The sequence below is a fragment of the Gadus morhua genome, chromosome 23, assembly GCF_902167405.1.
Source record: "Gadus morhua chromosome 23, gadMor3.0, whole genome shotgun sequence".
Taxonomy (NCBI): Eukaryota; Metazoa; Chordata; class Actinopteri; order Gadiformes; family Gadidae; genus Gadus; species Gadus morhua.
The window spans coordinates 2,751,559-2,764,305 of NC_044070.1; the positions used below are offsets into that span (position 1 = coordinate 2,751,559).

The following is a 12,747-nucleotide window of genomic DNA, read 5'->3' on the forward strand; positions in this document are numbered from 1 at the left end:
CGACAAGCGTTTCAAATGGCCTAGCGCTTTCACACAGACGGCAGGCACTGTTCCTTCACAGGAGAGCTTTATTAATCAAACAGAATACACATTCACACATGTAGAAAACTCCAGCGGGAGGACGGCTGGACGCCATGGTAATGAGGCCTCGGGGCAGGCGGGCCCCAGGGTGTGGCAGGTATCTAGTAAGGCCTGGGGCGTAGTCAGCTGGACAGCACTGGTATTGCAGATAAAAATGTTTATAAAGTGACACGTGGCCTTCTCGCCGTTGCAGAGGGTCATTCGGGGGGGGTCTAATACTAGGCTTTAGTTCTACGTAAATGTTGCCTCCGTAAGGGTTCTAATGCAGCCCGTTGACGATGGAGGGCAGCCTGCTGCTAGGTCAGCTAACCAAAGCAGGCTCCCTCCGTGTGGATGGGAGTGAAGACAACATGACCATGTGAGGGGTGCAACTCCACAGGGGATGTGGCACACTCTGACACAGATCCCCTCACCAGGATGACTGATGGGGAACCCTGATGCATCTACAACAGTTCTGAATGGTTTGGTCCTTGTGTATACATCCCGGTGTGGACTCGTGTAGCTAATGGGGAACCCCTCCACAGTGGAGTGGAGGATCAGCGGCCTGGGCCGGGACCCCACGGTGAGGGCTAGGCTAGGACCCCCACAGTGACGGCCTGGCATCAGTGCTAGGCCAGGCTCCCGGGCCAGGACACCACGGTGAGGGCCACCCGGCTCCGCTGCTCCTTCAGCATGGGCACCAGCGCCGAGTGGCTCATGCCCGCCGTCGACAGCCCGTTCACCGCCACGATCATGTCGCCGCACCTAGGACACCAAGCACAGAAAGAAATCACCACCGAGCGGCATTCTGGTGTTCGCTTGTCAACTCGCCCTAGAACATCGCTTAGTCTTTCAATAATGTGAGCCATCTAATATTGACATGTCTTTTGAGGGGAAACCTTCAATTCCATTGAATGTGTTCAGTCTATTTACATTATTAGTTTTCATTGTTTACCCCTTCTAGAAGATTTACCGAGCCAATAAAGAGGGCGAAGGCTGCCCCGGCTCCAGCTCCACCAGCACCTGGGGTTATCAGCTCCGCTGGTGTGTGTGTATGCTGGGGCAGGGTGGGGTCATGGGTGTGAAGACTGATGACTCACTTAAGGCGCCCATCGTAGTACGCAGGTGTTCCCAGGACAATGGTCTTGATAAAGAAGGCCTGGTTGCCGTGGGTTTCCTCGTACCCTCCCACGATGCTGAAGCCCCAGCTGCCCGGGTGGCTCCGGCGCAGCACTATCTCGTGACTACTGTGGAGGTAGCTGGGGACAGAGCAGGAAGCATCAGCACGCAGCGCCTCCACAGGGGGGAGCGATGGGAAACAGGGGGAGATAAAGAAGGAATGTGGAGATAGAGAAGGTAAACACTACTGGGAATGAAGATAGAGGAAACGACACTAACTTTTGTTGAACTCTTGTGGTTCTACGGGCTACTGAGTACTGTGGTTTGGACTATGACATTGTAATCCATTTTGGAGTAATCTTTTATTCCCCTATTTTTCTGTAGTTCTTTATTTCTCTGATGAAACCTTTGTCCCTGTTGCCACACTTAATGGGGAAATACAGGAGGCTGCTTCCATCTTTAGATTTACTTTACTTTAACAATCAATAAAGTTTCTCCATCAATCTTTCTTCTTCTTCTCCTTCCAGATCAGCGGGAGGGAGGGGAGGGGGGGGGGGACTCACCTGGGCAGCCCCAGCCACATGACCCAGGAGGGGAGGGGGACTCACCTGGGCAGCCCCAGCCACATGACCCAGGAGGGGGGGGCGGGGGTGGACTCACCTGGGCAGCCCCAGCCACATGACCCAGGAGGGGAGGGGTGGTGTTCTCACCTGGGCAGCCCCAGCCACATGACCCAGGAGGGGGGGGCGGAGGGGGGGGGTTGGACTCACCTGGGCAGCCCCAGCCACATGACCCAGGAGGGGGACCAGTTTGCGTCGTAGTCGCTGTCGTGGCTGTGGGCCAGCAGCTGGTCCTGCTGGCCCCGCTCCTCCAGCAGGGTCACCTCCAGGGCCCTCAGCTGGACCGCGGGCGTGGCCGCGCTGGCCTTCAGGGTGCCCACCGCCTCGCTGTGGCTCAGGTAGGTCAGGTCCTGGCCGTTGATGCTCAGCAGGATGTCACCTGTGGGATCAGGGCGGGGCGGCGGCGGGAGAGACGGGATAAAGGGATTAGAAGAGAGGCGGCTGTCTGACCCGGGGATTCCACCGGATGCGTTACGGCAACGTTACGGCTGCGGCACGTCTTGGCCGCGACTTTGCCCTGCTTGCATTTCCACCGGGCGCGTTACGGCAGCGCAACGCTGCCTTGCGAGCCAGCCGTATTCACGCGAGATCACGAGATCCCGCGATAATCCTAAACCTAATGTACTCACCTTCCACTCCCAAAACTACTGCAATTAAATGCCAGGCTTTGTCCTTTCTGACATTGTTCTTATAAAAAGGATGATTTGAGACCCTTTGATTGATTGACTGCTGACCTGGTGCCACCGGTCATGACGTAATAATGTTGGTGTTTTATTTATTGTGTTTTATTTTGAAAATTGAGCGGAATGCTCTATGGCTTTTACTTTTTCACTTCCTGCCCTGATCGATCTGCTCTGTTGAAATTGACGCGGTTCAGCAACGGCTTGCGGCAAAAATAGAAATGCTACGGAATGATAGCGCTGCGGCATGGCGAGCCGCTCCTGGGACGTTGCTTAAACGTTCCGCAGCCGCGCCCGGTGGAAATGGTCTCATTGATTAGAGTGGAACCTATCTGCTGCGGTGACCGCGGCCAAGACGTGCCGCTGCCGTAACGTTGCCGTAACGCGTCCGGTGGAATCGAGCCTTGATGGGATGGATGTGTTGGGATTTCAGACGGGTTCACCGCCTAAGCCCCACCTGTAGGCCTAAGCCCCACCTGTAGGCCTAAGCCCCACCTGTTGGCCTAAGCCCCACCTGTAGGGCTAAGCCCCACCTGTAGGCCTAAGCACCACCTGTAGGCCTAAGCCCCACCTGTAGGGCTAAGCCCCATCTGTATGCCTAAACCCCACCTGTAGGCCTAAGCCCCACCTGTAGGCCTAAGCCCCAACTGCATTAATGACGTGACCCAATAACTTTCATTGGCTTCAATAAAAAGTTGAAAATAGTACAAACATGCTGTTGCTAGTGAATGTGTTAACAAAGGTCAAAGCTGGTCTAGCTATGCTCTATTTCATTCTTTGTACGTCAGGAACCTCCAATAAAAGGCCAGAGTGTCTCTCCAGGGAATGAAGAAGACTCTAGCTGTGTTGTTGTAGGTCCCAGTACAAGGGCGAGGATTAGTTCCCCCTCAACTCAACTGAAGCTCCAGAGTTAACTCGCCTCGTTTGATTCGTCCGTCCCTGGACAAGCAGCCGTGTGGTTGGACACTGGTCACGAAGATTGGCAGCTCGCCACTCTTGCTGCCCCGCCCCCCGGCGACAGTCATGCCGAGGGACTCCTGGGGCTCCTTCTTCACAGTGATATGTTTCTCTTTACAGCTTACACACTGGGAGAGGTCCTGGAGAAAGAGGGCCAAATAACACTGGTTTCAAAATAAATTTTTATTTTTCAAGTTTTCAATGATTTCTCTATCGGGTGTAGGGACTTTTAATGTGATCTGAGAATCTGTGGCACATCAGCCCACTAATAATAAACATTGGCTTCTGTTTTTGAACAATGAAGCAAAATGATGAGCTGTAGGTTCAGCTCATTGAATGCAACATGGTCATTTTCCTCTTACACAACAACCACGTATGTGAAGTATTAACTATTGTAAAGGCTACAATAACCTGATAAGACCTTGTGCTTTTCCCTAAGACTCTGCTCCTGCTCACTTTGTTTACACTGTGATGTAAGCTGGGAATTGTGATCAACGATCTGATTGGCTAACTGGGGATGACCCTGAGTTAACTGACGAGGGACATCAGATCACTTCCTGAAGCTGTAGTTACACAACGCCTCGGCATTAGAGCCACATACAAGAATAAACATTCAAGAAACCTGGGAGCAATGTTGCCAGATTGGGCCAGATCTTTCACCCAATCTGGTAACGCTGTCTGGGAGTCTTTCCACAAACAAACACACATACACACACACACACATATTAACACACACGCATGTACACACACACACCCACCCAGCCACCCACCCACACACACAGGTGTGTGTGCTTACTCGGTGGGTGGTAGCGCGGGATGGGTGCGTCGGCACAGGGCTGGGGCTGCCGCTGTGGTTAGGCAGGAAGTGGTCAAGGCAGTACAGGTCTCTGGTGGAGCTTGACTTAGGAGGTGGGGGCGGAGTCGGCTTGGTGGGCCGGCCAATCAACAGGTGGACCCTCTCTCCGCTGGCCTATGAACACAGCAGCAGCAGGAGCACTTGAGGAACTCGCATTTTTGGTCTCTTCGTCTTGCAAGATGTTCTGTTATGTGTCAAATCACTTGTACGTGTAAAGTCCCTAACCACACTTCTCAGAGGGCTTCCCAGGCCCAGGTCCTAACCTACGACCTCCAAAGGCCAGATAAACACGCCATCTTGAATGCCCCCAAAGAAAGACTTCCAAAGGGTTTTAAGAACTACAAAGAGGGACCAACACAGGTTCTGTACCTGGATGATCTGGGCGGCCTGCTCCGGGGTCCCGTGCCGCAGGTCCTGGTCGTTGACCGCCAGCACGCGGTCGTTGCCCCACAGCCGTCCGTCCTTGGCGGCCAGCCCCCCGTCAAGCAGGTCCAGCACGAACACGCCCGCCTCGTCGGTGCGCCGCACCAGCTTGATGCCCAGCTGCTCCGACGAGTCCCTCTTGGTCAGCGTGATGCGCAGGCTGGCCGGGCTGGCCGGCGCGCCCTCGGGGGTGGAGCAGGGGGCGTGGGGGATGCCGGGGGTGGAGGAGGAGGAGGAGGAGGGGGCTGGCGGCGCCCGGGAGGCGCAGCGGCGCTCCCGGAGCACGGTGAGCTGTAGCGAGGTGCAGGGTCGCGCCAGCGTGGAGCGGGCGAAGCTGTGGGCCGTGTTGCTGATGTCCACGTTGTTCACCTGTAGGGGGAGACGCAGAGAGACCACCAGGGAGGAGGAGGAGGTCAGGAGGCAGTGCTGCACAGCAGAGTGGTAGTGGAACCGGCCGCAGGACGACTGGAACGGGTTGGAGGTCAATAGTCGAATCTCCAGTCCAACACTAAGTAATGAGTTAGTCGCTTTGAATCAATTATGAAAGACTAGTACTAAGAGCAGCCACAATGGGGATCCAGACAGAAGCACCTGTAGGATCTGGTCCCCAGCGAGCAGCCTGCCGTCCCTGGAGATGACCCCCTCCCGGTACACCTCCTGGATCACCACGTTGATGAGGGGCGTCTCGTTGCCCCCCACGATGCTGATGCCCAGCTCCACGTAAGGGTTGGCGCGGTGCACCTCTATGGTGGTGATCTCCCCCTCTGGGAGGGAGGGCAGCTTCACGCAGCCTGAAGGACACACATAACCTCGCTGTACACCGGCAGAAAACACACACGCTGTGTCCTATTCAACGCACAAACCTGAGCTCCCCTGAGAATACACCAGCCTGGCTGGGCGTTAAACCAAAGAGTGATGCTGTTGAGAGCTGCTCGCTTTCGCTTACACTGTCTTTCACCTTCTGTGTGTGTAACCCTATCTCGCTATTTCTCGCTCGCTCACTCTCTTTGTCTCTGTCTCTCTTTCTCTTTTATCCAATGCATTGTCCGAAAGAAGAGGACATAACATAGTTCCCTGCTGGCTTGGTAAAGAATTGCTTTATTATGCTAGCTCCTACGTACGGCGATTAGGTGAACTCCCTTAACTCTTACTACTCATTTAATTCCTGGCTATCTGCAGCATTCACCATGAAGGAGACACCTAGCTGAAGGGAAGGGGTGAGGTCATACCCTCTTCAGCCGAGAGGGGCGGGGACTCTGAGCAGTCCCAGCCAGAGGAGGCGGAGCTAACTGAGCGGAGGAGGTGGATGCAGGGGTTACTGAGGGGCCTCTTGACCCTGGGAACAACGCACTCCAGCCCTACCACGCCTGGGGGAAGAGAGAGAGAGAGAGAGAGAGAGAGAGAGAGAGAGAGAGAGAGAGAGAGAGAGAGAGAGAGAGAGAGAGAGAGAGAGAGAGAGAGAGAGAGAAAGAGAGAGAGAGAGAGAAAGCCAGCCAGCGAGCGAGCGAGAGAGAGAGAGAGAAAGCCAGCCAGCGAGCGAGCGAGAGAGAGAGAGAGAGAGCCAGCGAGAGAGAGAGAGAGAGAGAGAGGCTGTCAATCATTTGCTCTAAATTGACTGAAATGCAGCATTTCAACAAGTTCAACCAGGGCTTTTGGTTTATACACGGGGCCCTTCGAGAGCCCCGTCCCCAGGGCCCCCACTCACTCTCCTCCTCTGTGCTCTCCTCGAAGGCGGGGTTGTCCAGTCCCGGCTCCTCCGTCCACAGGGAGGCGCTGCGGCAGACCGTGGTGGGGGGGGGCGCAGGGGCCGGTGAGGGGGTGGCGTCCCTCAGGTCCGTCTCCGGCGGCGACAAGGGGGATCTGGAGGGACTGGTCACCATGGCAACGCCCCTGTCCCCGCCTTTGCACCGCTGGCCGTCCACGCCCGTCTGCTGGGTCTGGGTCCCGGGGCACCTGGGGCCAGTGGACCACAACAACGGGGCCTCAGTGAACCGGGACTCCAACTGCCAACCACAACCCCCAACTACACAATTTGTGGGCACACACACACACACTCACACACACACTCACACACTCACACACACAAACACACACACACATCCCACATCGCGCACACAAACACGCAGACAAGTACAAGTACAAGCCAGACAGTTGTGTCTGCTGGTTTGATCTGACACTTGACAAAGACACAATCTTTGACACTTATTGAACACCCCCAAGATCACCCCCTCCCTCCCTACTGGGCCAGAGAGAAGATCACCCCCTTTCCCTTTGTCGAACAGAAAAAAACTCACAGACCCAAACAAATTGAGGTCCATCGCTCTACAACTGAGTGAAACAAGTTCACTCACTCTATACTTTGGAGCTATTATTGGGTTCCTACGGGATCTTGTCATTTAAATCAAGTTTTAAATGTAAACCCAATGCTGAGGAGAGGGTTGGAAGACTTCAACAGTCAGCAACACAGCTGACTGTGGGAAACGACGGTCGCTGTGAGCAACAGCTTGTTAGGATAGGCTTGTTAGCAACAATCTCCTCTAAGACTTAAATTAAGCGCTGAAAAGCTTATATCGAGGACCTGATTAACTTCAGGTCTGCACTCGGCAAACAGGCATGCAGCAATTACAATATAATGCAACAATATCATATCAATATTATTGTATTATATGTTATCAATCAATAATCCCAGGAAGGAAAAAAAAATGCATCCTCTTTCCACAGCAGGTCCCAGTAGTATTCTTTACTTTCTCCAAGTATTTACTGGCCATTCAAACTATGAAGGTCCACTCAATTTGAAATGTCCATCTAGCGATGTGAAGGTCTCCCTGTGTTTCCTTCCCTTTCCTCCTCCGTCTGAACGTCAGCAACGGGCACGACCGACCGATGCGGCCCACGCCAAAGGGAGATTTCTTCTTCAGAAGACGAAGAAAACTACGACAAAACCAGCAAGGAAAAGAATCAAGGGGAGGACTGAAGAATGACGACTGAAGACCTCGAGGAAGGAGAGGAGAGGGAGCCGCTGAGGCTGACGGACGGACGGACGGACGGCTCGACTCACCACAAACCCGGATTCCCCTTGGCCGTTTCGCAGAAGAAGGTGTTGAAGAGATCCTTGGAGTTGAAGTTGCTGAGCATGGCGGCGCAGTGAGTCCACGGAGGATGTGTGGCCGACCAAAGCCAGAGGACAGTGGTGCTAGCGAGCTCCTAATCCCCCGTCACATGACCTACCGCACAGTAATCCCCCTCAGGGTCTCACGGTACCTGGGTCTGACGCGTCAGGAGTCAAACTATGCGGACCGGCACGAGACCGTATGGGGTCGAAACGAGTGCACTTGGATAGAAAGGCCCACTACAGCTCCTATTGGGAGGGCATTAAGATGTGTGTGTGTATGTGTTCGTATGCATATATATATATATATATATATATATATATATATATATATATATATATATATATATATGTATATGTGGCTTGAGTTTGCATTTGTGAAGAACAGCAATGGAAGGAATTAAGGCGTTATTTACTGGGAGTGCAGAGAGTTGGTCACTCCACTGCTGTCAACAGTGGAGGAATGTATGAATCGACATGCTCAGTAAATAATGTATATATGTCTGATAATATTTAGGATTTAATGTGAAGTGCAACACTCTATTTGAGTTGTTGTTATAACTCTTTTGAATCATTTCAATCGGACAAATGCAAAGGGCCACAGCATGTTGCCTTGGCCCGGACGCTTGGGCTCCATCCCCAGGGTCCCCCACCCAGACGGGCAGCCCCTTCCCCTGCTCCCTAGAGCCCTCGCAGCACCCCTATGCGGGGCGGGGTCCTACCTGTGTTTGAGGTGGGCCTCCAGGTCGCAGCGGGGCATGCTGAGGGAGCAGGCGGGGGCGTGGGGGCAGGATACAGACAGCTTGTCCAGCAGCTTGTGGACCAGGATGCTGGAGCGACGGCACGCCTGCAGCTGCAGCCGCGTGCGGTCCAGCGGGCAGAAGTCGCGGTCCTGCAGGAAGCTGCGCAGGCAGCGGGCGCAGAAGGTGTGGCCGCAGGGCGTGTCCAGCGGCTGCACCAGTGGCTGGAGGCAGATGTGGCACACCAGGTCGTCGTCCACCTCCAGCCGGTAGTTGTACAGGTGGTTCTCCCTGGAGCGGTGCACCTGGCCGCACTCACAGCAGGCCGCCTCCAGGGGCACCACGGGGTCCAGGGGCCCGGCCGGGCCCACCTCACACCCCGGGCTGCCCATCTTGGCTCCTCCTCCTCCGCCTCCCCCCGATCTAGCTTTGGCACGAATGACTTCAGTGGGCGATGGGGCCGCCGTGACGCGGTGGGGGGGGGGTCGGAGGGTCAGAGGTGGGGGGGGGGGGGGGGGGGGGGGGTCCTGGTCCTGTATCCGTATGCTTCAAAGGATGAGCAGGTTGTGGAGAGGACAGCCGCCCCCCAGTGGCCAATGGCGCATCACCCTGAAGGGGGGAGGGGGAAGACAGTGTAGTTACACAGATGTGACACCAAACCAACAAGTGTGCTGTGCTTGTTTGTTCGGTCATTTTGGATTTCTGCTCTGTGCACGTGAGTCCACGTGCACTACGGACATGTGTGTTCGAGATGAGTCCATGTGCGTGTATATGTATGTGTCTGTGTGTGCATGTGTGTGTGTGTGTGTGTGTATACGGGGTGTGTTTGTGTGTGTCCAGATTATGTACGGCGCTCCTGCCCACTAATCTGACAGTATAATCTCTGCTTCACTCTTGCCTGATGCAATCTTCCAATTCCGCAGAGAGAGACAGAGAGAGAGAAAGAGAGGGAGAGAGAGAGAGAGAGAGAGAGAGAGAGAGAGAGAGAGAGAGAGAGAGAGAGAGAGAGAGAGAGAGAGAGAGAGAGAGGGAAGAGAGAGAGAGAGAGAGAGAGAGAGAGAGAGAGAGAGAGAGAGAGAGAGAGAGAGAGAGAGAGAGAGAGAGAGAGAGAGAGAGAGAGAGAGAGAGAGAGAGAGAGATATGGGATTGAGGGAGAGCGAGGAGACATATCAGAGAAAAGTGGGATTTGCGACAGAAGGAACCACAGCAGAGGAGACGGAGAGAGGGGCCTGGGAGAGGGAGGCTGTGAGGAGAGATAAGGCAGAGTACGCAGGATTCAGAGATGGGAGACGGCGGGCGATCGATAGGCACGGGTTGTGTGTAAACCAAAGAAATGTGATACAATAAGACGATACATCTAATAACAACAACCGCGCTGTGAATACGATTGCTGAAATGTTCTCCAACATGGCCTCCACAGAGAAGTGTCTCTCACCCTGTGGCTGCTGTGTACACTCCCTTTTCATTGGTCCATCTGGGGCACACACACGCCTCCCCGCCAACCAGGGAGGGGGAACACAAACACATCTCTGTGATGACTAGAGTCTCTCTTTAAAATATCGCCCCACTGACCCCCCCCCCCCCCCCCCGGCAGCAGATGCAGAAAACAAATGCGTGGCGTGTGCGACGGCGCTTGCTACATCTCTAGTGCGTTCCACGTATACAAAGTGTCAGAGCTCTGCTGTCGTCCATTAGCGCTTTAGCTTCCTCCCCGCGGCCCGAGGGCTAGCCGCCGCCGCCGTCATTTAACCAAGCACCAGGGGGCGTGGCCGGGCTCTGGGGCGGCCAGTGCCACACTGACTACCTGCCTCTGTTCTGCACAACAAAAAAAACAGGGTGGAGGAGGGGGTAGGGTGGGGGTATGCTGCTGCTCCTGTCTCCATGACGACCTGGAGCCTGTTCAGCGGGGCTTGACATTCACAGTGGAGCCGGGGAAGGATGCAGCGGAGCCACACAACAGATGCACTTCCCTCAGCAGGACATTAGTCTCATCCATGATACCCGGGCAGAGGGAGGGAAGGGGCTCTCAACAGACCCTTGTTCTCTCTCTCTCTCTCTCTCTCTCTCTCTCTCTCTCTCTCTCTCTCTCTCTCTCTCTCTCTCTCTCTCTCTCTCTCTCTCTCTCTCTCTCGCTCTCTATCCTTCCCTGGTAGTAGACCTGTCCCTGGGACTAAAGTGGGGCGAGTACACCTTTCCCTCCTGGTAGTAAACCTGTCCCTGCAGTAGACTTGTACCTGGGACCATAGGGGGCTGGTAGTAGACCTGTCCCTGGTAGTAGACCTGTCCCTGGGACTATAGGGGGCTGGTAGTAGACCTGTCCCTGGGACTATAGGGGGCTGGTAGTAGACCTGTCCCTGGAAGTAGACCTGTTTCTGGGACCATAGGTGTTGGTAGTAGACCTGTCCCGGGTAGTAGACCTGTCTCTGGGACTAGAGGGGGCTGGTAGTAGTGGCAGTACTTATCCTACCCTGCTCTTAAGTACATGTGCCTGGGCCTGTGTGACTAGATGCTTCTGTCTTTATCCGGCAGCTGGACATGAATTAATCATGAGGACACAAGGCTTCTCTGTGTCTGTAACAAAGCTCTGACATCATCACATCACATCACATCACATCACATCACATCACACACACACACACACACACACACACACACACACACACACACACACACACACACACACACACACACACACACACACACACACACACACACACATATATAGACAGACAGACAGACAGACAGACAGACAGACAGACAGACAGACAGACAGACACACAGACAGACACAGACACACAGACACACAGACACACACACACACACACACACACACACACACACACACACACACACACACACACACACACACACACACACACACACACACAAATCTTTGATATCCTTGTACCTAAAATGGACCCGGTGCCTAGTGTTAATTAATAAGTTAGGTCTCAAAGTCGTCCCTGTGCCAGCAGCTCTGAGCCACCCAGAGGCACTTAACTCAAGGAACAGATTTCAGAGGAAACGCCATCCTTTTAAAGTCTGTGTGTATGTGTGTGTGTGTGTGTGTGTGTGTGTGTGTGTGTGTGTGTGTGTGTGTGTGTGTGTGTGTGTGTGTATGCGTGTGTGTTTTTGTGTGTGTGTGTGTGTGTGTGTGTGTGTGTGTGTGTGTGTGTGTGTGTGTGTGTATAGGTGTCTGTGTGTGTGTGTGTGTGTGTGTGTGTGTCTTCTGCGTGTGCATGCATTTGTGTGTGTCAGTGTGTGTTCATCCAATATTTGTCACTGCAATTCATAGGTTGCTTTGTTTGGCCACACATTCTCAGCTCTATATAGTCATTTCTGATGCATTCTCTGCATGCATAACCTACACATAACATGCCAGTCACACACCCATACACATACGATTGCGTTCACCTGTCTATAACATGTAACACACAGCCCAGTAGGTACACAGCCAATAACGACCTTGCATGCAAATATGACGTTTCCTTTTCCAGACATGATGGAATGACGTTGGTGTAACATTCAAGTGTTCTCGGCAAATGCACATCTCCATCCTCCCCATCTCCCCTCGGTCGACTCCTATTTAACATCAGTTTCGGAGCCCACTGCTCTCCTTATATGGATAGGCATAGATCCATCAACATCCGTTCTGCAAGATGTTCGCTGCAATATAATAACATTATAGGGGAAATAATTCTGAATAATTGATTGCAAAAAACATAGGCTGCTGCCTTGCATTTCCAACACCGCTATTTGCATTTCTCCTCATCACTAATGTCTCATGATTAACCCTCTGGCTATAGGCGTTGAACACATTTGCACAGACGCTAGCGGTATGATTCTGTCTTTCTGTCATCTGCCTGCTCCATTTCACCGTCCAGAGCAGAAACACACAGCAGCGCGGGGGTCAGATCCCACTACAGAAACCTCTTAGATACCCGACTAGACACAGTGACAGTGTGGACGAGCGATGACATAACATGCAACCAAACGTTACCTGTTCCGGCGTCTACCTTCGTGCCGTGAACTCGGGCCCCGAAAGGGGACAATTAGCTGCGGGACTTTAATCACACATTCCCCGCAACAAACCGTTCCGCAACCGCACGAAAACGCCCCCGTCGCTCTCGCTGTGGCGGACCGCCCATCGCTGTCCGTCAGGACGGGGGGGGGGGGGGGGGGG

The 12,747-nt window shown here is 53.8% G+C and overlaps 1 protein-coding gene across 2 annotated transcripts; it reads right to left on the reverse strand.

The window, feature by feature from the left end:
- Positions 1-48: 48 nt before the first annotated feature.
- On the reverse strand, positions 49-12,714 carry lnx2a (ligand of numb-protein X 2a). 2 transcript variants are annotated; one of them, XM_030349425.1, is made up of 11 exons: positions 12,565-12,714; positions 8,547-9,173; positions 6,421-6,668; positions 5,945-6,082; positions 5,307-5,506; positions 4,662-5,084; positions 4,233-4,406; positions 3,399-3,576; positions 1,950-2,178; positions 1,161-1,319; positions 49-825 (listed from the first exon to the last, which is right to left on the reverse strand). In XM_030349425.1, the coding sequence occupies exons 2-11, from the start codon at positions 8,954-8,956 to the stop codon at positions 690-692; spliced, it is 2,295 nt and encodes a 764-aa protein (XP_030205285.1). In that variant the 5' UTR covers positions 8,957-9,173; positions 12,565-12,714; the 3' UTR covers positions 49-689. The 2 variants fall into 2 exon arrangements, with proteins under 2 accessions (XP_030205285.1, XP_030205286.1); XM_030349426.1 differs by lacking the exons at positions 8,547-9,173; positions 12,565-12,714 and adding an exon at positions 7,774-8,074.
- Between the last annotated feature and the right edge of the window lie 33 nt (positions 12,715-12,747).

Coding starts and splice junctions, on each gene's coding strand:
- lnx2a (XM_030349425.1), bottom strand. CDS start 8,956: ATGGGCAGCCCGGGGTGTGAGGTGGGCCCGGCCGGGCCCCTGGACCCC. Junction 4,407..4,661: donor AGGCCGCCCAGATCATCCAG/GTACAGAACCTG, acceptor CTGTGTTCATAG/GCCAGCGGAGAGAGGGTCCA. Junction 1,320..1,949: donor ATGTGGCTGGGGCTGCCCAG/GTGAGTCCAACC, acceptor CTCTGTCCCCAG/CTACCTCCACAGTAGTCACG.